Source organism: Elephas maximus, chromosome 4, assembly GCF_024166365.1.
Source record: "Elephas maximus indicus isolate mEleMax1 chromosome 4, mEleMax1 primary haplotype, whole genome shotgun sequence".
Classification (NCBI taxonomy): domain Eukaryota; kingdom Metazoa; phylum Chordata; class Mammalia; order Proboscidea; family Elephantidae; genus Elephas; species Elephas maximus.
Genome location: NC_064822.1, coordinates 110,352,391 through 110,378,031, shown reverse-complemented (window position 1 = coordinate 110,378,031; position 25,641 = coordinate 110,352,391). Strand labels below are relative to the sequence as shown.

The 25,641-nt window shown below is 41.5% G+C and overlaps 1 protein-coding gene across 4 annotated transcripts in view; it reads left to right on the top strand.

Moving 5' to 3' along the window:
• TESPA1 (thymocyte expressed, positive selection associated 1) overlaps positions 1–25,312 on the top strand; it is a 40,748-nt gene extending 15,436 nt beyond the window's left edge. For 2 of the 4 annotated variants that reach the window (XM_049883363.1, XM_049883365.1), the window contains 10 exons: positions 3,852–4,059; positions 4,925–4,967; positions 10,067–10,116; positions 10,944–10,997; positions 11,659–11,695; positions 11,944–12,042; positions 14,213–14,421; positions 16,691–17,451; positions 18,457–18,550; positions 24,353–25,312. In XM_049883363.1, the coding sequence (XP_049739320.1) occupies positions 3,897–4,059; positions 4,925–4,967; positions 10,067–10,116; positions 10,944–10,997; positions 11,659–11,695; positions 11,944–12,042; positions 14,213–14,421; positions 16,691–17,451; positions 18,457–18,550; positions 24,353–24,561 (1,719 nt within the window). In that variant the 5' untranslated portion in view covers positions 3,852–3,896 and the 3' untranslated portion in view covers positions 24,562–25,312. The other 2 variants (XM_049883364.1, XM_049883366.1) reach the window with 2 other exon arrangements.
• Positions 25,313–25,641: the final 329 nt, after the last annotated feature.

Below are 25,641 nucleotides of genomic sequence, written 5' to 3'. Positions count from 1 at the left end.
GAAATTTATAGCACAGGAAGCATCAAATTTTAGGGCTGTAACATTCTTGTTGGAGACTCTGGGTGTTGCAAACAGAATTTGCTTGGCTACTAACCAGAAGGTTGGAGGCTCAAGTCCAGCTAGAGGTGCCTTGAAATAAAGACCTGGCAATCTGCTTCTGAAAATCCTTTGGAGAACAGTTCTATTCTGCAACACCTAGGGTCACCACAAGTCAGAGTTGATTTGAGGGCAACTGGCTTTTTTTTTTTTTTTTAATATCCTTGTTGAAAAACTGAAATTGGGGAAAAGAATTGAATTTTCAAGGTTATACCATTAGTGAATTGAGGAGTAAGGTGTAAGAGTTAGACCCTTCCTTCTTTCCTTCCTTACAAATGAGGACAGATATTGCCAGCTGAAATTTCCTTTGGTTTGGATGAGGTCCATTTCCTTTGGGCGTTGAAGACAATAGACAAACCTTCTTTGACATTTTCTTCTTTGGCTGACTAGAACATACCCATTAAATAAATTATTTCTAGCGGCAGTTTCATTCTTTATCACCTCCTAACAGCTCTGACCGAAGGACATTAGTCATTTCTGCTGTCCCTGTCCCATTTTCTGGCTTCCCCATGACATAGCTTAATTGAACCATGTAACTTCCCCAGCAGCAATGATGAGAAGACATAGGCAGTGGACAACAGGCCACGTGCCCAGGGTTAATGAGCAAAGTCTCCTAGTGCCAACTGCTGTACCTCCTGGGAGAAAAATACTTCTTGGCCTGGACCTGAAACAAAAGAATTTATATCAGATTATAATTATGTATTAATTTTCTCCTAATATGCTTTATCTGTAGCAAACAGAGACATCTAAAGCAATTTTATTGTTTTAATGCGTTTCATGATCAAGATGTTCTTTTCAAAAAGAGCTTTTTTAATGCCTAAATTGTCGAGTGCCTCACTAATGATTGTGTTTTTAAGTGTTTAAAGAACAGAAATCTTTGGTATCTGGCACTTTTCTTATTTATTTGTTTCCTTTTTATTCTCCCTTACCCCAACAGAGTAAAATTGTAGCTATGAGGATGAAGTCGTTTATAGAAACTCAAAGGAAAAGAAAGTGGAGTGTAATCATCACCTTTTACTTATTCACTTAAGGGGGTGTGAGGGTGACAGATGGGGAGAAGGCAGGAGGACAGAGTTAGACTCCACTGAATATACATTAACCTCAAGACTTTTTAAGCTGTATTTGGACAATTGAATGAGTCTTCCTCTCTTTCTTCCTTCTTGAATAAGTGCCTAGTGCCATCATTATGTATCTTTTGAAGGAATCTTCATACGAATAAGTAAATGAAACAAGACGTAATGCAGAGGTGTTGATTAGGCGCTGTTAAAAGAAACATAAATCTATAGGGTCAGAAGTTGCGCTGATAAACTGAAGGATTAATTAAGTTGATTAATATGGAAAATCTCCCTGGAGAAAATCATCTTGCTCTATGACTTAAAAAGCAAATATGTGTGGTATTGTATGTTTTGGGCAAGAGATTCTCCAAGGTTCAAGCTATGTAACTTTGAGCAAGTTCTCTTAAAAATGAGGAACACTATTTTTTTTTAATTCTTAGAATTAAATGAGATAATGTACGCATAATGCAGAACACTCAGGGGACAAGAGAAACTCATTAAAGGTGAATTAGAGTAACTCATTCAAAATATTTGTTGACTGCACATTGAACTAGGTTTGGATAACCAATAAAATAAAAGGTCTACACTCATTGACCTTACATTTCATTTAAAATTATACAAATCATTTATAACTGCAAATTGTTATGAATATTTGAAGGAAAATGTAGGAGGTTATGAGAGGCTATGACAAGGGACCTAATTTAGACTGGGATTCAGGGAAGCTGTCATAAAGAAATGGCTTTTAGGCTAAGACTTGGAGGATGAGGAACCGTTAGCCAAGTGCCCTGTATGTGTGTACAACAGCGCCAAGGTAGGGAAGTGTATAACATGGAAGAGGAAATGAAAGATGACCTGTCTGTTCATGGTTCTATCAGTATATTACTTCCCAAGCACACTTACTTAGACTAAGGGAAAGGGACCTGGACTTGGTTTGCTAAGAGAGGTGAAAGGCCTAAAGAGAAGTCCTCACAAGGAAATATTTACTTCACCTCTTTTCCTTAATGTTTGAATTTCAGTTTTCATGCTACTGCTAAAAGAAAATCAGATCTTCCCTTTGGGAGTTTGTTGATAAGCCATGGATACCTCTCTTTCTTCCCCTAGAATAAGTGCCTAGTGCCATCATTCTGTATGTGACCTACCGCTAACAGCGTTTCCCATTCCTCTAAATGCAAGACAGAAACCAGAGACATAGTTTGTTATTATTATAAATCAAGGTGGTATGGTGGGCATAAGGGAGTGTTTCAAGCAAGTGGAAGGAGCCGGCTCCTTCCTTCCAGATCTCTCTCCTGCAACAACAGCTCAGGAGAGAGGGGAATGGAAGAGGCTCAGAGGAAGCTGGACCAGTGGGCCTGCCCTAGATAATAGCTTTGTGTATGTATGGAAGCCTGGGGAGGGGCAGAGAGGGTAGTAGCTGCAAGGAGAGAAAGGAATGGGTTGGGCTTAGACCGTGAGAAGGGTTGGTCAGGACTAGCTCTTCATTTAATGAGTATGTTGGAAACAGCCGTCTTTGTTGTCCTCTCCCTTCTTTTAGCGGCTTTCTCCACCTACCTTTATTTCCTAACAGCTACCTCTCATAACTGCCTCATGAATGAGTAAATTAAATAAGAAATACAGACTTTGCTGTTGATTGTTGTTGTTGTTAGCCACCTTCAAGCTGGCCCCTGCCACATGGCAACCCCATGCACCACAGAACAAAATGCTGTCTGAACCTGTACCAATCCCATGAGTGATTGCAGATCGAACCTTTGTGATCCATAGGATTTTCGCTGGCTGATTTTTGGAAGTGGATCACGAGGCCTTTATTCCCAGTCCTCCTTAGTCTGGAAGCTCTGCTGAAACCTGTGCAGCACCATAGCAACACTCAAGCCTCCACTGACAGACAGGTGGTAGCTTTGCACGAGGGGCATCAGCCGGAAATCAAGCTCAGGTCTCCTGAACGGAAGGCAAGGATTATGAAATATAAATCTTTAGGGTCAGAAATTGCATTGATAAACTGGGGAACTGACCAGTTAATAAGTTAGAAAGTGAACATTCTGAGGGTCCTGACTGCTAATTGCTTAAGGCAGTGTCTCTGCCTTGTTTTAACAGTGGGACTTTTTTTTTTTTCCTGAGAGAAATCCTATATGAATTGCTAATGTATAAGGTGTGAAACAAAACAAAACAAATCAGAACTAAAAGAAACAAACGAAATCCAGAACTACTGTGGTTAGAGTGATATCCTGGTGTGGGACCTTAAACAATCTGCTTAACCTTTGAGCTCCTCATTTATCTTTATGAGGATAAAATAGAATGAATTTTATATATTGTAAATTTATAGATATTTTCATTTCAATCGAGGATTCTGAGATGTAAAATTCTCAAAGGTTAAAAAAATTTTTCTAACACATTTCAGCTATCATGAAAAGCAGAGATTCTTTAAGCCAGAAAAGATTTCTCAATGCCCCTTAAATCATGTTTGAAGTTTCCAGACTTACTGATTTGAAAGACTTGCCTTGATATTCAGATTTTTCAGAGCATTCCTTTTTTTTTTTTTGGAAGAAAGAAGATGGGGTAGGCATCTCCTCCCTCCTCCTGAATGGGCGGAGAGGTCAAGCTTTTGCTAAGAGACAGGAAGATTGGGGCGGGGGGGATGGGCAACCCTGACAACAGGTGCTTTCTGAATAGAGGATGAGGGACCTGTCATTGTGTTTCAACTCTCAGGACGTCATCACGGCGGTAGGAGGCCCTGAAGTCTGAGCCAGGGCCATGGAGGGCTCTGTGCTGAGCCCCACGTCCTGGGAGAAACGGCGGGCCTGGCTCCGTCAGAGCCGTCATTGGCAGACCCAGGTGCTGGAAGAGGAGGCTGCAGCTGCCCTTCAGGATGTCTCAGAAGCTGAGCCTTCCAGTCTGGATAATGTTTTTCAGGAAGGTAGGTGGCTGTTAGACATCAGCTGGTCTGCCATGTTGTCTTGTGGTGGAGGAAATGCTACAGCAGACACAGGTCTGCAGAGAGAGGGGCAGTAGGTTCTCTTTGCTGAGGAAAGTGGGCCCACAATAAGGCTCATTTTGATTGTTTTGAATAAGTTTAAGGAAAGAGGCGTCAAATAATACTTATGTGGAAAAGAGACGTAGGATTAGAAAAAAGAGCAGGCCAAGTTTTTAAATCATCCTGAGAAAGTGTCTCTAAGAACTGAGGAAGGAGGAGGGCCTCTAAGAATGGTTTGAGGGTGCTTCTATTCTGTTTCTGTAGCAAGGTTGCACTCCATCTGGATACCTGGACTCTGACCACAACTCTGTCACTAACAAGCTATGTGACATTTGGCAAGTCATTCTCCTGAGCCATAATTGTCCAATTGAAGTAATGGTACCTGTTATTGTTCCTATTCTATTCCTATTACTATAGTACCTCTCAGAGCTTCTTTTAGGTTCAAGTGAGATCACAGACATAAAAGTAAAAAAAAAAAAAAAAATTGTGTACGTAAGGGCTATGCTTTTTGGTTTGTTTGTTTTTAAAGCAGAAGAATCTACCCCCTGCCCCCAAACCTTGGAGAAAGGAGAGCAGTGAGCCTAGCATCCCGGGCATTTTCCAGATTCCTGGGAGGAAAGGGGTAGGGAGGCAGAGAGAGAGGAAATATGTACTATTTTTATATATAGGTATATTACTCTCAGACATTAAAGAAAACTTATATAATAATAAGCTGGGGGTATGGAAGCATTGTAGAATGGGGTGAGTTGCAAGGAGGAGATCTGGCTTCTTTCAGCCCTCACAGTGATCTGGTGTTTGACTTTTCTAGGGAGTCCCATCAATAAGATCGAAGACTGGCTGCAGGATTGTGGGTAAGTACTGGAAAGACAAGGGAATTAGATGAGGTTAATGGTTGGATGTTTTAGTAGGCAGTGGCTCTTTGGAACTTGGAGGCAGGGGAGTGGGTTTGAACTGGGCCTGGGGATTAGAACTGAGGTTGAGACTGGGATGTTGTATGGTTTTGGGGTGAGTGTAGAGGCTCAGGGCTGTAAATCAAGTATGGCTTACCACCCTCCAATCTTTTGGCCAGGGACTTTTGGTACCACCCAGGGGCTCCTTAAAGTCAATTAGAGGTTGTCAATTAGGATGGTGGTAACAGAAATGTTTGTAGGTTTTTGGTGCATAAGAACTGTCCTAGGATATACAATGGTTCACAAGATATGTACTGGAGAACCAATTGGCTCAGTAATGTCTGTATTTCACTAACTGCTCTGAGTCTTTCAACAGTTATTATTTGCACATTTACTAACTGTCTGATTGTCTGAATGGTCAGGAGGGGTGTCAAGTAGCTTAAAATATGCTCCTTGACTTCAAATACACTACATTCTAGTTGGAAAGAATAAGCTCACAGAAATAGAAGATTGTAAGCTCCAGAAAACACCTTTCCTTACCTATCCTCTATAAAGATAAACCCTGAACCAAAACTTATGATGAAAAGACAGTCTGGTGAATAGGAAGGCTCCAAGGTTTGAGCCTAATTCTTGTGCTAACTACCTGTGAAACTTAAGCAATAACTGAAAATCTTTCTGCTGCAGATTTCTCACTGTAAAGTGGAGGGGCCAGATTAATAAATTTTCAGAAGTTTCTTATGATACTTAAATGAGATGATATATGTCCAAGTGCTTTATGCTCTGTAGTAGTGCATGAGCAGTAAGTTTACAAAGGAGGCTCTTTATGCCTACTTTAAAAATTCACAAAATAATTTTACATATCCATCCATCCATCTACCCATCTATCAATCTATCCAAACATCTATCTATCTATCTGAAAAAGTATGCCCTGAAGTGATACACAATAGCTCTAGGAAAGAATGGGAATGAAATGGGATTTTCGTTATGTATTTAATATTTTATTTCTGTTTTTATTAATAGGGGTTTGAAATAAATATAGAAAATGCTTACATGTCTGAAAATAGGGTGGCAGGTGCATGGGTGTCTGCTATAGTTTCTATACTTTTCTCTATGTTAAAAAATCTTCAATATCTAAGATTCTTAAAGGCCACAAGGAAGTATATCAACATCATGTAGGTTCAGAAAATATTTCCAATTTTTTTCCATTTTCTAATTCTCTCTAGTAAGTACATAATACTTTCTAATTGCATGGGAAAAAGAATAAAAATTAGAGAATAACGATGATGACTGATAATAATGAAAGAACATTTGAATTTTGATAATAGACCATAAAGAAGATAGGAGAAAAGGCATTGTAAGTATGAATTCCTGACTTAACACAATCTTTGATTCTCAGGCCACCAAGACCACAGAAGGAGAATAGACAAGGAGCCCACATTCACTGGGTATCTGTCCACGTTCTTGCCAGGTGTTCCTAGAGGCACTTTGCAAACTATTTCAAGAACACATAGCTTCCATTTTTTTTCCAAGGCCAATCTCCATCTAGTAGCAAGTGGGTTTTCTTTTCTGACAAGTTCTCCAGAAACAAGTTCACCAACTTTAGTGTCAATGCCTTTCTAATATTGTGCAATTAGATCTAGTGATAGACCTTCTGCTGCTAGTTTCTTTTCAAACTGTACCTCTCCTTTTTCTTTCTCCTCTTAAACTCTCAGGGAACCTTCTAGGGCCTGAATGTGTTCCTTCTGAATCATCAGAGGCAGAGCTGAAAGCCTAAAATTCATCCGTATGGGATTTTGCTTAAATGTATGCAGAGAGACATCTGTGGAAACTGCTGAGGAAGCGAAAAGCAGAAACATGTTTCTTTTCACAATCCAACTACCCTCTCTATAAATTAGGAACTGGGTGTACAGGAGGAGCAGAACCTTGGTTTTTCTATTTCACACTTGAAATGCTGTTAAAAGACCTTTTAATGCAAAGGCGGAGACAGAGAAGCAACTATGGATCTAGTCCCTTTTCACTGATTTTATGGTATAGGCAATAACAGGTGAAGGGCCTGGACTTTGATGATGACCATGAAGTTTCATGTGATGATGCTTAGCAAGGAGGCATCAGCAGATCCAAACTCCTCTCCACAGTGCTGTGAAGACTGGGTAGATCTCACGTACACATAGAAAAGCCTACTACTCCAAGGCTTATCCTCAGCTAGAACTTCTAAAGACCCAACCAAATCTGTTGCCATCAAGTGGATTGTGACTCATGGCTACCCCATGTGTTATAGAGTAGAGCTGCTTCATAGGATTTTCTTAGCTGTAATCTTTATGGAAGCAGGTCACCAGGCCTCTCTTCATGGCTCCACTGGGTGGGTTTGAACCACTAACCTTTCAGTTAGTAGTTGAATGCAAACCATTTGTGCCACCCAGGGACCTAGCCTTTATTAAAAAAAACTATAGAAATACCCACCAGGGCTCACATGACTAAAGATGAGAGAGGTAGGATGGACACCCAACAAAATACTTGTATTCTTATGAATAGTAGTGAGTTTTGCTTTGGGCAAACCAGGAATTTTATCAGTGGTATTTTTAGTATAAATTTTATTAAAGTGTAACATGCTTATCAGAAAGTTATCAGCAGCAATTTTTTTTCCTTTTAGGATAAGTTATATTGACATATACTTACTGAAAACTGAGCAAATATTAAATAAACAGCTCAATGAATTTTCAGAGGGAATATACCCATGAGACCAGAAGAAGAAGATTACCAGAACTCCAAAAACTCTTTTCCTAATCCCTTCCAGTCACGACCCTGCCTCCACACAAGGTTAAACAATACCCTGACTTTCAACATCATAGATAAAGTTTGGATCTTTTGAGCATTGCGTAAATGGAATCATACAATACGTAACTTTTTTTATGTGCTTCTTTTGTTTGTGAAGTCCATCCTGTTCTTGCATGCAGCAATTCATTCTTTTTCATTGTTGTATTTAATTGTATGCATACCATACTGTTTATCCATTTTTAAATAAATGGATATGTGGAGTATTTCCAATTCTGGGTTATGCTTCTTTTGGGGTGAGCACATATGCAGGCATTTCCTTTGGGCTTATACCTAGGAATGGGATAGCTTTATGTTTTAATTGTAGTTATGGTAATAGTAGACCTTAGTAGCTACATCACTATTTAGCTACAACACAAGAATTAAATGCAGTAGTAAATATCAATATTCTGGCAGTCGATATATATATATATATATATACACGCACACAGTGTTTTTTAGTAGTAATACCCAAAACCAAACCCTAACGTTACATATTATGGTATATTTTATAGTGTTATGTTATAATAAGGAGCCCTGGTGGCACAACGGTTAAGCACTCTGTCGCTAACTGAAAGATTGGTGGTTCAAACCCATCCAGCAGATCTACAGAAGAAAGACCTGGCTGTCTGCTTCCATAAAGATTACAGCCTAGAAAACCCTATGGGGCAGCTCTACTCTGTCACATGAGGTCCCTGTGAGTCAAAATCAGCTTGATGGCACCTAACAACGACAATGTTATAATATCTTTTAACGTAATTATGTATCAGGAAGAGTAATATATATATATATGTGTAGTTCTAGTTGTATTATTAGGATTATCAATTATTACTTAGCTTGGGTATCATTTCACATTTTGTGATGTACATTTTCTCATAAGGACATACAAAAATTCCAATTTTTGGAAACATGGTTAATTTTTTTCATTTGTCAGTGGAAGGTATGAGCAAAAGATGCCTGTATATGTACTGATTCATTTTGTAAAATGTAAGCACTAGATCTGTTGTTGTTGTATGCTGTGGAGGCAGTTAGGGCTCACAGCAACCTTACAAGGCAGAGTAGAGCTGCCCCGTGGGGCTCCCTAGGCTGAAATCTTTACGGAGGCGGATCACCAGGTCTTTTCTCCCACAGAGTGGCTGGTGGTTTTGAACCACCAGCCTTTCCCTTATCAGTCGAGTGCTTAACCGTTGAGCCACACGTATGTTTAATTAGTAAACCCATTCCTATTAATAAACATTTCTTAAAATGATACTGCAGCAGCTTGAGAATTATCTGGAAAGCAGGAGACTGATAAAGGAAAAAAGCCAAGACTGAAATCCAGGGCCTCCAGACTCGGTTCAAAGCTTTTTCGCAGACTACTTCACTCACCTATTTTGAACAGGGTTTTCCTTCTTGTGAACTGAATTGTTGCTCCCTACCATTTATGCTGACTGCTGTTTGTTCTTCTGGCGAAGATGGTAAATGTTCGATAAGATCGTATCTCAAAATCTAAAAACACGATTTCTAACCAGGATGCAGTTTCTGTTATTTCCTGAAAGAAAAAATATTCAGCAAAAGCATGGCTCAGAGAGGAGGAGGAGGGTGTGGGTAGATGAGATAAGTTCCTAAAGCTTTGGAAAAAAACCCTGATATTTACATTCGTGATGTGAAAATTATGGCACCTGAATGCCTGCTTCTATGAATGTATTTCCCCAGTTTTGCGACTATATTTTTTCTACTCTATTTTACCTGGAAAATCATTGATAAATCAACTTTAAATAATGTGATTAGGACAATCTAAAATATCAGTTCTGTCCCCCTTGACAACCTCTATGAATTTGCGCCAAACAAGTAACCCCTCCATATTCGTAAGGTTTTCACTGGCTAATTCTTTTCAGAAGTAGTCTGCCAGGTCCTTCTTCCTGGTCTGTCTTTGTCTGGAAGTTCCGGTGAAACCTGTCCACCATGGGTGACCCTGATGGCATTTGAATACTGGTAGCATAGCTTCCAGCATCACAGCAACACACAAGCTTCTGCGGTATGACAAACTGACAGATTCATGGGGTTGTGCACAGGGTCCCTATGAGTTGGAACCAACTTGATGGCACCTAACAACAACCACAACATTAGTTGTCTTAGTTGTCTCCAGTATAAGAGCAAATGAAATACTTATAAATCCCATTGCAAGGTTATGTGATGTGTGATACATTAGAAGAAAAGTCACTTGCAAAGTGGTATCATTTCAACCTAAGATTAATTTTGGGTCTTAGGTACTCTGAAGAAGGGTTTCCTGAGGAAGCAGGACAGTCGATCTACAATGGTGAGTGTAGTCCCTCATCTTTCTCCTATTCTTCTACCTGGGTAGTAATATGGCTCTGTGTGTGTGTGTGTGTGTGTGTGTGTGCACATGAATGCACATGCATGCCTAACAATGTCCGAGTGGCTTTAAACATCAGCGGTCACAAGAAGGCCCAGAAGATGCCGACAAAAGCCTAAGTGCCTGCTCAGAGTCTACAGGCTCACTGATACTTAAAGGTCATCTTCTGTTACTTGTTTCTCAACTAACAACTATTGCTACAGGAAAAGAACTTCATAAAATGTGTGCATTTATGTGTGTGTGTTTATGTTGATAAGTGCAAACCAAGGTGCTTACTCTTTGAGAGGGGGTTGTGTTCGTGACTGTGTGATATATACGGCAGGTTAGTTACAGGTGAGTGTATGTGTATTCCTTTGGAATCTAAACACGAATGTGATTTCTGAGGTAGTATATTTGTAATCAAGGAGCCGTGGTGGCACAACGGTTAAGAGCTCAGCTGCTACCAGAAAGTTTGGCAGTTCAAACCGCCCAGCAGCTCCACAGGAGAGAAGACTTTTCAATCTGTTCCCATAAAGATTACAGCCTAAGAAACACTATTGGGCAGTTCTACTCTGTCCCATAGGGACACTATGAGTTGGAATCAACTTGACAGCACACAACAAACAATGTATTTGTAGTCAGAGTAGTTTTCAAACATGTGGTTATCTGGTGTCATTGTGGGGTCATACAAGGCTAAAGACATGTGTAAATGTTCATGTATGCAGTTGTGTGTGTGTGAGTATGTATATCCTAGACTGCTTTTCTGTAACCTTTGCCCAATTATTTAACAGGGTGCCCTAGCCATGGGACCAGCTTTGAGGATGACTTGACCCTTGGAGCAGAGGGTAAGAGGCACAAAGTGTAAGAGGGTATACTTTGGATGAATTGAAGATAAGGTGGAAGGAAAGAACTACTGAAAGAAACAGCCCATTCCTGGGGTCTTATATGTAGGGAAAGCCTCATTATGATCTAATGTAAAACACAGAAAGGGTCACATGCCCAGAAACAAATCCTCAGTCTATCATGACACCTGCTGGCCCATCAATGGAGCTTTCCTTTGGCCCCGGAGAAAATAACTTAAAATCATTATTACATTTGTTGCCCAATGTCTTTGAAACTATTTCCGTGTAGGCAGTCCCAAGCACCTTAGAGCACTGCACTGCAGGAGGATAAGGGCTTGAATAAAGGAATGAGGCACAGCAACCTGCCAGTGTCTCCTGGGACATGTAGAGACTCACATGATGGGACAGGAAGGATCACTAGCCTGGAAGGTTGCATAGTCTGTCCTCATTCAGGGACTGTTACCCAGAGCAGCAGTCATGGGTCAGATGTATAGAGGCCCAGGGCCAGCTACTCTCTGCATGCCTCACTCTTTCCAGGGCCATGCTTGGTGATCTTGAGTTGCCCTCAAAAACAGCAAATTTCACAGAGTCCAGCTAGTCTGTAGTAGTGACAGAGGCCAATTTTCCTTCTAACTTGCTCATTACTTTTCTGTTCCTTGTCCAGCCACACTGTTGGCCGCTAATGGCAAACCCTTCTCCAGGTAAGTTCAACCAGTGCCGGATTACTTCTTCAGGAGCCAATGAACTGTGGTAGGTATCAGGGGTAAAGAGATAAGAAACAAAGAGCTAAATAAAAGTAGAGAGATAGATTTTCCAATCAGCAATGAGGGCAGAGATTGAGTTTCCTCAGCAAAGGGTGAAGATATCTAGCAGGAAGTGACTATGCCCAGCAGAGGGTGCCTTGAAGCCAAGGTGCTGGTTTGTGTGACATCAGTTCTGATCCCTGCAGGAGTTTCCTGGAGACAGCCCGGCCCTGCCAACTACACAATCTTGGCTGCAGTTTGGCCTCCAGCAGCATGACTGGTGGAACCAACAAGACTAGTTCAAGGTAGGAACTAAGCTTGTAGCAGGGGTGGGAGGATGGGAAAGGTGAGAAACAGAGGAGAATGCAACCTAGAGCCATTGTCTATTTTTTCTGGGATATCGTATTGGAGCCTTTTATGTAGTCACACCCTTGAGAAGTGTGACTATGTTTACTTCAAGAGTAGTGGGAATGCAGAAAAGTCCACTGCTCAGAGATGGATGCTATGTGTAAAATGCAGGTGTCTCCTTCCACTGAGCCTTGTAGCCCAGGAGGTATAGCACTGGTACCGTGGCAGTTCCTGAACTCATAGTAGGTGCTTAATAAATAATGTGTTGATTAGTTGACTGATTTCTTGATTGAGTGAAGCAAAGAGATATTCATGTATTCAAGCAATTTTGGATACCCTGATGCAGGCCAGACAATGGGTATATGGAATTTGAAAAGATGAAGCAGACAAAGAGCCGGGCCCAGGAACTCAACAGTCTAATGTTGTTGTTAGGTGCCGTCAAGTCGGTTTCCAGCTCATAGCAACCCTAAGTACAGTAGAACGAAATGCCTCCTGGCCCTGCACCATCTTCATGATTGTTATTATGCTTCAGCTCATTGTTGCAGCCTCTGTGTCAAGCCATCTCATTGAGGGTCTTCTGCTTTTTTGCTGATCTTCTACTTTTTTTTCTACTTTACCAAGCATGATGTCCTTCTCTAGTGACTGGCCCCTCCTGATAACATGTCCAAAATACGTGAGATGAAGTCTTGCCATCCTCACTTCTGAGGAACCTTCTGGCTGTACTTCCTCCAAGACAGATTTGTCCGTTCTTTTGGCAGTCCATGATATAGTCAACATTCTTCACCAGCACCCTAATTCAAAGGCATCAATTTTTCTCAATCTTCCTTATTCATTGTCCAGCCTTCACGTGCCTATGAGGCAATTGAAAACAGCATGGTTTGGGTCAGGTGCACCTTACTCCTTAAAGTGACATCTTTGCTTTTGAACACCTTAAAGAGACCTTTTGCAGGAGATTTGCCCAATGCAATGTGTCATTAAATCTGATAGGGTGGACAAAATATACATACAAATAACTCTAAAGTAAGATGGAAAATAATAAAAACCACTGTGGTATAATGAAAAGTGTCCTGGGATTTAGAGTCAAAGTTTGAACTTGATGCCTGGGTCTGAAACTTATTAGTCATATTTAGTGATTTATCCTTACTGAGCCTTAGCTACACCCTAGATCAATTAAAGCATAAGTGGAACTCAGGTATCTAAATTTTTTAAACGGCAGTCCTTCTGTCCTGAAGTGATTCTAATATGCAGCCATCATTGAAACCACTGATCCAGTCCAATGCCTACAATTCAAAGACAGGGTAATTTTGTTCACTTTGGTGGCAAACATAAGAGTAGAGCCAGGGATCCTGACTGTCTAGCTATTAATTAAACAGGATGGCCTCTATTTGGATCAAAAAGTCCAGCACCTTTTCTGAAGAGAGGGACAGTGATTTTCAAAACCTCAAATAAACCACGGCTCTTCTTGCCCCATCGTTGTTTGTAACTCATGGTTATTAAGGGCTAGCATCTCCCAGCTTGATATTCAGATTAGGACGTAGACACAGGTAAGTGCCATAGCAAGAGAGAGAGCTTGATCCTCGGCAACACAAGATTCTGTCCCAAAAAGTGTACTGCAAAGGGGCCTACCTCTTATAATCATGTTTTGAACATACCTATATTGATTAATTGTTACCTCAGGGCACGAATAAAATGAGTTTTATGTTCATTATACACTCATGGATCAGCTGTTCCACACACCCACTGGGACAAGTCCACTGGCAAGTTGCAAACCACCTGGCAAAAGCCAGATACATCACAGAGAGTGCAAACAAGATCTGGCTGGTTAATAAACAACAGCAACCACAAAATTTCTTTGCATATATACTGGTTTTTATTTTTCAAACCCTTCTTGTATTTTCATGCATCGGTAATAAGTTGTTCAAAGTAATACACTAGAATCTCGTGCCGTTTTTATAACCAGGGATGGAGTCTAATTCTCATATTTCAGAGAAAGAATTCAGGTTCTGAGAAGTTAAAGCTTTTCTCAAAGAGTAGAGAAATGACCAGAAAGGAATCTGTCTCCTTACACTTTTTATTAGATGTCCTGGATTACCCTGTGTCTGTTTACCAAACTCCCTCCTTTTCCAGCATCTCAGAGATTCTGGACAAGGTGCAAGAAGATGCAGAAGACGTTCTCTTCAGTCTGGGCTTTGGCCAAGAAGACCACAAAGACAGTTCTCGGATCCCAGCCCGATTTTTCACCACCCCCTCAAAGGCCAAAGGCATTGATTTCCAGCTCTTCCTCAAGGCCCAGGTGCGGAGGATTGAAATGGAAGACCCTTGCCTAATGCTGGCCAGTGAGTGTTATCCAGGCTTTACTTCTCCCCCAACCTCCAGATTCACCAGAACTAGTTGCTGTCGAGTTGATTCCAACTCATGGTGACCCCGTGTGTGTCAGAGTCGAACCGTGCTCCAGAGGGTTTTCAATGGCAGGGTTTTCAATGGCTGGTTTTTCGGAGGTAGATCACCAGGCCTTTCTTCTGAGATGTCTCTGGGTGGACCTGAACTTCCAAGCTTTCAATTAGCAGCTGGTGCATTAACTGTTTGCACTACACAGGGACTCCAGCAGGGCTCAGTGTCCCAAAACCCTACACGTTCTGGTTTGCTACACTGCACGCTTTGTCTCTTGTGTCTATTTCCTTGTATTTTGTCTTCAGTGAAAATGGATAACTTTGGGTTCTGCTTCTTTCTAGAAATAGTCTTCAAGGGGCCTCAGGTCACTATTGCTTCTCTTCAGCCTTCTTTCCTTTAACTGAATCAAATCCGTACAATCTCTTTAAATTTTATTCCTTTTTTTTTTTTTCCTCAGTTGGAATGATAGAACGTTCCCCATTTATAGTCACTACATTCAATTCACTACCACCTGGGGCAGAGGTTCTCAACGTTAAATCTGTTGAGACATCCAAGTTTATAAAGCATTTATATTTATATTTATATTTATATTTATATTTATATTTATATTTATATTTATATTTATAGGCTTTACTTCCAGAGAGGGAGGGGCTCAGGATGTTTATTTTAAACAAGTACTCAGATGATTCTTATATATAATCCTCAGACTGAACCTAGGGAAACAATGCTTTAAGTTTTCTCAATATTATACTAAGGAAAGATATGGGAGGACTGTCTACCCTTATGTAGGAAAGAAAATTCTATTTGATTCTATGTATTAGAATATATTTTAAATTATATTTTGCTCCACCTTCAACATGATGGTATTTCTGACAATGTTGTTTCAGATTCTTTGCATTAGATTCACCTTAAAGGCTTAGGAAAACTGGATTCCTGGGCTCAATCTACCGCATCAAGGACTGGGTTGGAATATTTTTACATATGTTTTAGAGGATTTTTATGCACGCTAAAGTTTGATAATGATTTATTGAAATTATTTTGTGTGCCAGCTACACTATTAGGTGTTAGATTCTGTAAAAATAGCAGGTAGACCAGAGAAATATAGTTCTTGCCTTTAGGAAACTTACAGTTTAAGGGACCTATGGCTTATTACAAGGAGCCCTGGTGACACAACAGTTAAGCTGAAAAGTCGGTGCTAACCAAAAAGTCATTGGTTGGAACCCACAAGCCGCTCCTCGAGAGAACAGCATGGTGGTCTGCTTCCATAGAAATTTACAGCCTAGAAACCTGATGAGGTAGTCCTACTCTGTCCTATAGGGTCACTAAGGGTTGTAATTGACTCAACAGCAGTGAGTTTGGTTTTTTTGGTTATGATTTATTACAATATTTCCTAAGCATGTATGTACCTATGAATCACCAAGAGATATTGTTAGAATGACCGAGATGCAGTCTGAAATTCTGCATTTATAACAAGCTCCCAGGTGATATCAGTACTACTGGACTATGGACCACACTTTGAGAAGCAACAGCCTCATAGAACTGATGGTACTTGCCGTCTTACCAGTTGCCATCGAGTTTACTGTAGCTAACTCATGGTGACCCCGTGTGTGTCAGAGTGGAACTGTGCTCCGTAGGGTTTTCAATGGCTGAATTTTTTTAAGTGGGTCACCAGGACTTTCCTCTAAGGTGTCTCTGGGTGAACTTGAACTATCAATCTTTCTGTTAACAGCCAAGTGCCTTAACCATTTGCAATACCCAGGGACTCCAGAACTGGTGTAATCCATCTAAATTTCTCTACCCACCCCATTGCCCAGTAATTGCTATCTTTAAAATTTGTTGCCACCAAGAAGCCTTTTATAGCTCTAAATCCTTGTCAACTGTCCTGGAAAATGATGTTGGTTTTTCCCTTTGCATATTTGTCATCTAAAACAAACATTGTCATTTTTCATCTAAATCATGACATAGAAAGAAAAATTTTTCATTCCGTATAGAATTAATTTGGGGCTAAAAGAAAATATCTACTTGGGATTCGTATCCAGAAGTCAAAAAAGGGGACCCTGGATGTCAGATGTCTAGATGGGAGAGGCACTAGTAGGGAAATTGGCAGCTTCTCTCTGAATTTTAAGCTTAGGAGGGCCATTGAAGGGAAAATTTTAAGAGACAATTTGCTGATGGTCCCCAGACTAACCAACCACCTTCAACACTTGTACTCAGGCAGGTTTAAGCAAGTGCAAACACTGGCTGTGACTGCTGATGCCTTCTTCTGTCTCTACTCTTACGTATCCAAGACACCTGTCCAAAAATTCACACCATCCCACATGTTCTGGAATTACAACCCAAATGATGCACCATTTATTAGGATTATGGCCCCAGAGCCTGAACCACACTCACCCAGAGAGCGTCTCCGGAAAGCCATCTCCAAGATGTGCCTGTACACAAGCCCCAGAGACAGGCTATCACCGCCTCACAATTCCCCCAAAAGGAACAGTTTGGACCAAGTGGTATGGGAAGTGATGGACAGAGTGAAAGGAGAGAAATTGGTACTCCAGGAAGACCCGGAGTTTGGGCCAGGCCCACAGAAAGAGCCTGTGCCCTCCATCTGGGGTACAAAGCTTCCCACAGTGCTTGCAGCATCACAAACTCTGGATTCTAACCTCGAGGCATCCTGTTACACACATTCTCTGCCCAGAGCATATCTACGGTGGAGCAGTGACCCTGAACAAGCAAGGAGAGAGCTATGGGGCCTACAGACCACCAATGAGGAAGCCCATTCAGCCAAGAATGAGACGCTCTGGAAAAGGAAGAGCAAAGCAAGAAAGAGCCTGTTTCAGAAGAATCTCATGGTCAGGGATGGCAGGAAGGTCAAGTCATTGGACCTGCCCATTACCCAGCAGAAATGGAGGCAGAACCCAGACACACCAGACCTTCACCGATCCCTAACTCTGCAATTGCAGGACTCTTTCGACCTAGAGGAGGTGAGTGGGTTGGGCGTGAGGAAGAGGGTGAGAAAGAAGGGCCCTGGATTCTTGCCCAGAAAACGAAAGGTGAGGGCCCTGGAGCAAGAGGAATCCAGGCTTTCTGTCCTTGCCAGACATACTACTTCTTGAATTAAATTCAGAAATCTTTGAGAGAAAGAGACATGGACCCTGATTCTTAAGATAGGCCAGGTTTCCAAAGCTAATTTTCTAATTCCTCATCCAAACTGATCTTCACTGAAGGTACGCATCAAGCATGCCTGCCTCCATCATTTGTGGGTTCTGCACAAGCGTACAAAAAGACCTGAAAGTCCATGTTTAAATCTAGAATTCTCAGATTCTTAAGACGTCTGTGCTGAAATATGGCAGTGTGGGCAGAGCCACTTCCCAGCCTTGGCCTGCTCCCTTCTCTTCCCATACCCAGATCTGTCCTGCACCCTCAGGGGACTTGCACACACATGTGTAGACACAAAGCCTGCATATTCAAATGACACAGGGCCTAGGGGCATGTGCACATACTAGTGGAAAGGTCTGCCCTTAGGAAAAGAGATACCAGGTAAAACCAGTAGGAAAGATTCCTGAAGGCCACCTGGGCAGCACACTTTAGTACTCTCTAGTCTAGAAGGGGAAATATGGGATCCAAGTGGGCATGATCCCTCACCCCATCAATTCTTCACCCTGTGAACCCTCTAAAACTCAGGGCTCCTCTTGCATGGGTCCATAGATGGTAGGTACTGCCATCAAGTGCTGGGTCTCCTGTAAAAATCCTTGCCACAAAGAGAAGCTGTGATTATTTGCAACATAATTTGCATGTGTGTCACCTCTTATTGAATGTAGGGTGTACTTCAGCTCCTGCCTTCCTTAACTACCTTAGGTCCACAACAGAAGAGGCCAAGTCTTTCAAGTACCCTTAGCCTCCTTCCCCTACAGCTGCCAGCTGTCCTGCGCCTGTCCTTGCTCCCCTAAAACTGGCTCTGATTCAGCCCACTTGTATCTTGGTTACAGGTGCAAAGCAACAATGAGGAAGAGGAGAGCTGCTGGCCCAGCAGACCCAGATACCCCCACCTCTACCAAATTTCTGCTGGCAAAGACTCAAGAGGTAAGTGGGACTCTCTCTAGGGTAGCCAGTAAACCAGTTGCTGTCAATCCCAACTCATGGCAACCCTACATGTGTCAGAGTAGAACTGTGCTTCACAAGGTTTTCAAAGGCTGATTTTTTGGAAGTAGACTGACAGACCTTTCTTCCAAGGTGACTTTGTTCAATCAGTTTCAGGCGGCAGCAGCTGATAAAAATCTATTTCTTCATCTTTGGCCCTAGTGGTTGGTGTGTAAATTTGAATAATAGTCATATTAACTGGTCTTCCTTGTAGGCATATGGGTATCATCCTGTCACTGACAGCGTTGTACTTCAGGATAGATCTTGAAACGTTCTTTCTGATGATGAATGCAACGCCATTCCTCTTTGAGTTTTCATTCCCAGCGTAGTAGACTATATGATTGTCCGATTCAAAATGGCCAATACCAGTCCATTTCAGCTAGCTAATGCCTAGGATATTGATGTTTATGCATTCCATTTAATTTTTGACGATTTCCAATTTTCCTAGATTCATACTTCGTACATTCCAGGTTCCAGTTTTTAATGGATGTTTGCGGCTGTTTATTCTCATTTTGAGTCGTGCCACGTCAGCAAATGAAGTTCCTGAAAGTTTTCTCCATCCGCGTCATTAAGGTCAACTCTACTTTGAGGAGGCAGCTCTTCCCCAGTCATCTTTTGACTGCCTTCCAACCTGGGGGGCTCATCTTCCAGCACTAGATCAAACAATGTCCCGCTGCTATTCATAAGGTTTTCACTGGCTAATGCTTTTCAGAAGTAGGCTGTCAGGTCCTTCTTCCTAGTCTGTCTTAGTCTGGAAGCTCAGCTGAAACCTGTCCTCCATGGGTGACCTTGCTGGTATCTGAATACCAGTGGCATAGCTTCCAACATCACAGCAACATGCAAACCTCCACAGTACGACAAACTGACAGACACGTGGGGGATTCAATCTGTAGGCTGAGCAAATAATCCTAGGTGCTGGACTCTATGAAGAAGAACGGGGCATCAGGAATGGAAGAAGACTCTTTAACAACCTGCATTATGTAGATGACACAACCTTGATTACTAAAAGTGAGGAGGAATTGAAGCACTTACCGATGAAGATCAAAGACCATAACCTTCAGTATGGATTACACCTCAACATAAAAAGAAAACAAAAATCCTCACAACTGGATGAATAACCAACATCATGATAAATGGAGAAAAGATTGAGGTTGTCAAAGGTTTCATTTTGATTGGATACACAGTCAACACCCACGGAACCAGCAGTCAAGAAATGAAAAGACACATTGCGTTGGGCAAATCGGCTGCAAGAGCTCTCCTTAAAGTGTTGAAATGCAAGGATGTCACCCTGAAGACTAAGGTGCACCTGACCCAAGCCATGGTGTTTTCAATCCCCTCATATGTGTGGGAAAGTTGGACAATATATAAGGAAGACCAAAGAAGAATTGATGCCTTTGAATTGTGGTGTTGGCAAAGAATATTGAATATACCATGGACTGCCAAAAGAACGAATAAATCTGTCTTGGAAGAAGTACAACCAGAATGCTCCTTAGAAGAATGGATGGCGGGGCTACATCTCACATACTTTGGACGTGTTGTCAGGAGGGATCAGCCCCTGGAGAAGGACATCATGCTTGGTGAAGTAGAAGGTCAGCGAAAAAGAGGAAGATCCTCAGTGAGATTGATTGACACAGTGACTGCAACAATGGGCTCAAGCATAACAGTGATTGTGAGGATGGCACAGGACTGCGTACTGTTTTGTTCTGTTGTGCATAGGGTCACTATGAGTCAGAACTGTCTGTACAGCACCTAACAACAACAACAACACATGGAAACTTAACACCAGTCTCTGGGGTTGTGACGTTGGCATTGCTGTTTGTTTTCCTTTTAAAGCTTTTCTAGTTACCTATTGCTTTCTCAGCTATCTACTGCTATATAAGAGAGAAGTAAACTCAGAAAGTAGTGGCTTAAAAGAGCAATTATTATTTCTCATGGTTCTGTGGGTTGACTGGAGCAAAGGTTTGCTCAAGTATTATTTGTCCAGCAGATGTCAGCCTCGCACAAGAAAAATGCCAATATGTCAAGCAAAAAAAAAAGCAGCCTGTATATAGGATCTACATGGATATAATGTTCGGGCAAGCTATGCAATGCCCAGGACACCAGTTCCTCACACAGGCCTGACCTATCTTGGGCTAAATGTCAGTATCCAGAAATGTTAGAATCAAATTACCAGGGAGACAGTTTTAGGAGGAGTTGTATACATTTCAAGTAACTAGCTTCTATTTTCTGCCTGGGTGATGGGATTTCATTACAGTAGGAGAGAGACTGTGGTTAGGAATGCTGCATTTTGTTGATTCTAAGACACACATATTTTCACATTCTACCACCTATGAAATCAGCGTATGTCTTACAATTGGTAGTGTGAGCCAATTTAATGATCTTGTTTTGCCTCCTTAGTGGAATAAAAAATAATTATGAATCTTACAAAAGACAGTTTATCAGATTCAATAAAATTCAGTAACTTTAGAAATTAAATGCACTTAGTCTCAAATAAACGAGAAATGGGTGTTATAGATTTTCCTTCTGTGATTACCTGGAAGAATGAGACTGTCTTCTTCGTTGACACTGCCTTTTGGCTGAGGCAGAGAGTCATAATGGTTCCCAAATCCTCCCAATGTTCTAGGCATTTGTTTAATCACCTCTTTACAAAGCTATGAACTCTTCTCTCAACCCATTCCCCTTATCATTCTTTAAGGAGTCACAAGAAAGGGGGACAGCTATGAAAACAAGTCAGCACTGCCAAGATTAAAGCTTGTGTGGTGAATACGGAAGAGGGAGAGTCACCACAATCAAAGGCAGAGCCAAGTGAGGAAGTTCCTCTACTCAGCTCTACTGAGAAGCAATCCCACCTCTCCCTCCTCCAGAGTGTGTAATTATCTTCAAGAGATTAATTATTTCCCAGAATAACACTGTACCAAGTCACAGGTGTTGATCTACTACTCATTATCAGGGCTGAAGGAGTATGGATGTGGGTAGGAAGTGGTAGCAGCACCGAGAAGGAAGGGCCTGTGTGTAGCTGTACAGTCCATGAGTTGCACAAAGACACCCAGCTGAGGGAGTGAATAGGAGTTGGAATCCAGCCTACTTAGCTTGGCATATAAAACTCATGGGCCTTCGTCTTCCAGGAGAGAGCTCCTTTTTCTTTTTTAATTCATCTCCATGAGGGAGTGCCTTTCTATAATTATCACAATGGCACCTTTTTTGTTAAAAGAGGCCTTGGCCCCAATCCATCAGCTTTTTTCCCCTCCCACTCCCTCATTTAGACTCTGCCAAGGAAGAGATCTTAATCTTCCTCCAACTTTCTGGGAAAATAAAATGACTCTTCATGTTACTCATACTTGCCACCATGCCCAGGAATTTTTACTTCACTGCTTTTTCTATTTACACTCTGCTTCTGAAATTCAAACAGTTTGACCTTTGCCACATTTATGAGAGTCAGGGCCAAGGAGAAGGTTTTCATTTCTTGTCATTGTCTGTTTCTTTTACCAAATCTGAGGTAGCAAAGCCCAGCACATGTTCTATTTGTGAAATGACCATACTAGAGGTGGGAAGTTTCATTTTATAGTCAACTCTGTTGATGGCCGTGGGGAGAGACAGGAGAGGGTGAAAAGTCTGGTGCAAAGCACAGAGTAAGGAAGGAAACTAGTCAAATGGTGCATAACTCAAAGCGCTGTTTTTGATTTGTTGGAACCTACCAGGCGCTCCTTGGAAACTCTGTGGGGCAGTTCTACTCTGTCCTGTGGGGGTCGCTATGAGTCAGAATTGACTCGATGGCACTGGGTTTTTTTTTTTTTTTTATGTGAGCCTGGTAGTTACAGTTCAGCTCCCGGATGTAAGATTTTTCCTATGTGATAATATTAACAATAATAAGAAACGCATATATAGTGTTTATTACACATCAAGCACTGTCCTAAGCAAACTAACTCAGTTGATTAAACGAAGTAAGTCCTTTTTTTATTCTCTATTTTACAGATGATGATACTGGGGGCACAGTTACATTTTTATTCCATAACGTAGCTGGATATGTGAATCTGGGGATAAAGATATTCTTTTTGTTTGTTTGTTTGTTTGGGAGTAAAAGGCTTACTCCTAATAGGTGAAGGCATGAGAAAAAATAATTCACTCAGATGCATAGTATCTTAGTCATCTATGCTGCTATAACAGAAATACAAGTGGATGGCTTTAACAAAAAAATTTATTTTCTCACAGTCCAGTAAGCTAGAAGTCTGAATTCAGGGCGTCAGTTCCAGGGGAAGTCTTTCTCTGTTGGCTCTGGAGGAAGGGCCTTCTCATCAATCTTCCCCGGTCTAGGAGGTTTTCTTCACAGGAACCCCAGGTCTAAAGGGCGTGCTCTGTTCCAGCACTTCTTTCTTGGTGGTATGAGGTCCCCATTATCTGCTTGCTTCCCTTTCCTTTTATCTCTTGTAAGATAAAAGGTGGTACAGCCCACATCCCAGGGAAACCTCCTTTATATTGGTTCAGGGATGTGACCTGAGCAAGGGTGCAACATCCCACCCTAATCCTGTTTAACCACGGGCAGAGATTATGATCTCTAACACATAGGAAAATCACAAAATGGAGGACAACCACACTCTACTGGGAATCATAGCCTAACCAAGTTGACACATATTTTGGGGGGACACAATTCAATCCCTGACACATAGTAAGAAGCCAAGATATAAAAGGAATCCTTAGGAACATTACTATTTAAGGTAAATCAAGGAAAAAATATCCATAAAGGAGCAGCCATATTGTTTGGAAAAAGTAAGCAGTAAATAGAAGCCAAGTAAAGATTGTTCCAAAAATACTGTAATCTTCAGGAACATATGCCATAAAATATCCAGTAGGAAAGAGAATGCAAAGAGACCACTGGATTTGCAACTAGGCACTAGTTTTTTTTTTTTTTTTTTAATCATCAATAGCTTTGATAAGAGTATTTGTATTTGCATGACAGGGCTTTAAAATACTGAAGTAAGAAAAGAATAGGAAGTGATGAGAAGAAAGTAGGTAAATGGGTCAAGACACTCTAGGGCATGTGTTTTCTAGGATGCAGAAGATGCAAGCACATGAATGTTTGCTGAAGGGAAAGAATCGATAGTGAGGGAGAGGTGATGATTTAGCAGGTAAGGGATAATAATGGTGTGAGGCCACTGGAGAACTGAGATGAACTGAGATCCAAAGCACTTTTGGAGAGGTTACCCATGAACCAGAAGTACAAATCTTTGTCTGAGATGAGGGAAAAGGAGGACGGATAGGTATGAATATAGTTATATCTGTCACCAGGAGAGAAAGAAAGTCAAAGAAATATCTGCAGATCAGTTCCTGTCTTTCTGCTGTAGGATCATCTCTAAAAAGTGTGGGGCAGGGAATTTGAGAATAGTAAAGATTTGAGATGGCCACTGTGGGAAAAGGGCATGAGAAATATTTATTAATAGGAACATGTATTAATAGAACTGCATGTGACTAGTGCTAAGGCTCTGCTCAATGTGCGGAACACGGATTGGCAGTGGTTTTGTGATTTTCTCCAGCAGTCTCAACAATCCAGGTATAAAAGCACAAGAGGTAAACTCTTCATTTCCTTCTCACCTTGTGGTGAGAAGAGCAGAAACCCCAAGTCACATGACTCTGATGTTGCTGCCCCCGATAATTTTAAATATTACTTTTAGAAGGAATATTTCTTCAACCCCAGTACCCAAACTTGTCTTGAAAACTCATGGTGTGTTTCTTTTTAATTCCCCACTGCAGGCTTTCTGCATCATCACAACAGCACTTACTCTGACAGCAGTGGCTTCACAGAAGAGCCTAATTCCCACCTCTTCTCAACGGAAGATGTACTGCCCACAACATCTAGCTCCTGTTCTCTGGCCCTCCAAACCCCTGAGTTCAGTGGAAGAAAGGCAGAATGGTACAGTGGAAGGAAGACTGGATGGAGAGACTTGGAATCTGCGTCCTGATGCTCTCACAAACTGCATGCACAGAGAAAGGCCTTAGCCACGGCACTTCATTTCTCTGCACATCAGTTTCTTTGCTATGTGGGTATTAGAATACCTAAGATGAACAGCGGTCAACTGGGCAAAGACTTCATTTTCTCCAGGCATTGACATTGCCAAGGGCAGTTAGAGGATTAAAGGATGATCAAGTGTGAGGACCAAGAGATACTGCTGGAATATTCTCAAAGAGCTCAAGCTAAGTGAGGAAGGTGAAAGCCTTTTAGGCTCTGAAACCTTGGTGCAACCCACGGTGGGATTCTCTTTGAGCCTCAGCTCATCCCTATTTGGCCAGTTGCTGTGGAGAAGATTCCAGCTATGCGCCATAGGGTTTTCAATGGCTGATTTTTCAGAAGCAGATTTCCAGGTCTTACTTCCAAGCACCTCTGGGTAGACTCGAACCCACAACCTTTAGGTTAGCAGCCAAGTCCATTAAAACTTTGCACCATCCAGGAACTCCCAACCATATTTTCCCAATTAAATTTCAGGAAATGGTCCACAATACCAGAGTCTTATTTTTTTTCTTCTTGAGGCCTCATCTGAGGAGATCCACTCAGAGCCTCCCCCTTAAATCCAGATTCTCAGTCTAGCTCAGACTTTGTATCTTCATAGGAAAGGGAGAAGAGTGGCATTCAGGGTCCCTCCTCTTGGTTATTCCAAAATATTTACAGGATTTTCTGCTGGCAGAAAATAATACAAATAAAAATATTTTTAAAACCATGGCATGTTTTTATAGGTAATTAAGAGTCATATTTCATTTGTGCGGGGAATGTTTCAGGTTAACGAACAGGACTTGAGCACCTACAGTGCTCTATCAGGCAGGATGGGATACAGGGCATCTTAGACATGTTCTTCCCTCAAGAAAATGTTAGTAGAATGGAAGGGGGAAAAGGCACACACACAGGCATTTCCTATATTGTATTACTTGGTTGCCTAATAAATTGCAAAACAGCAAAGGCTAATGAGTAGGATTTGAGGAAAATCATAACCGGAGAGAGGGCAGAGGATCTGAGATTATTTCATTCAAAGAGCCTAAGAGACTAACAA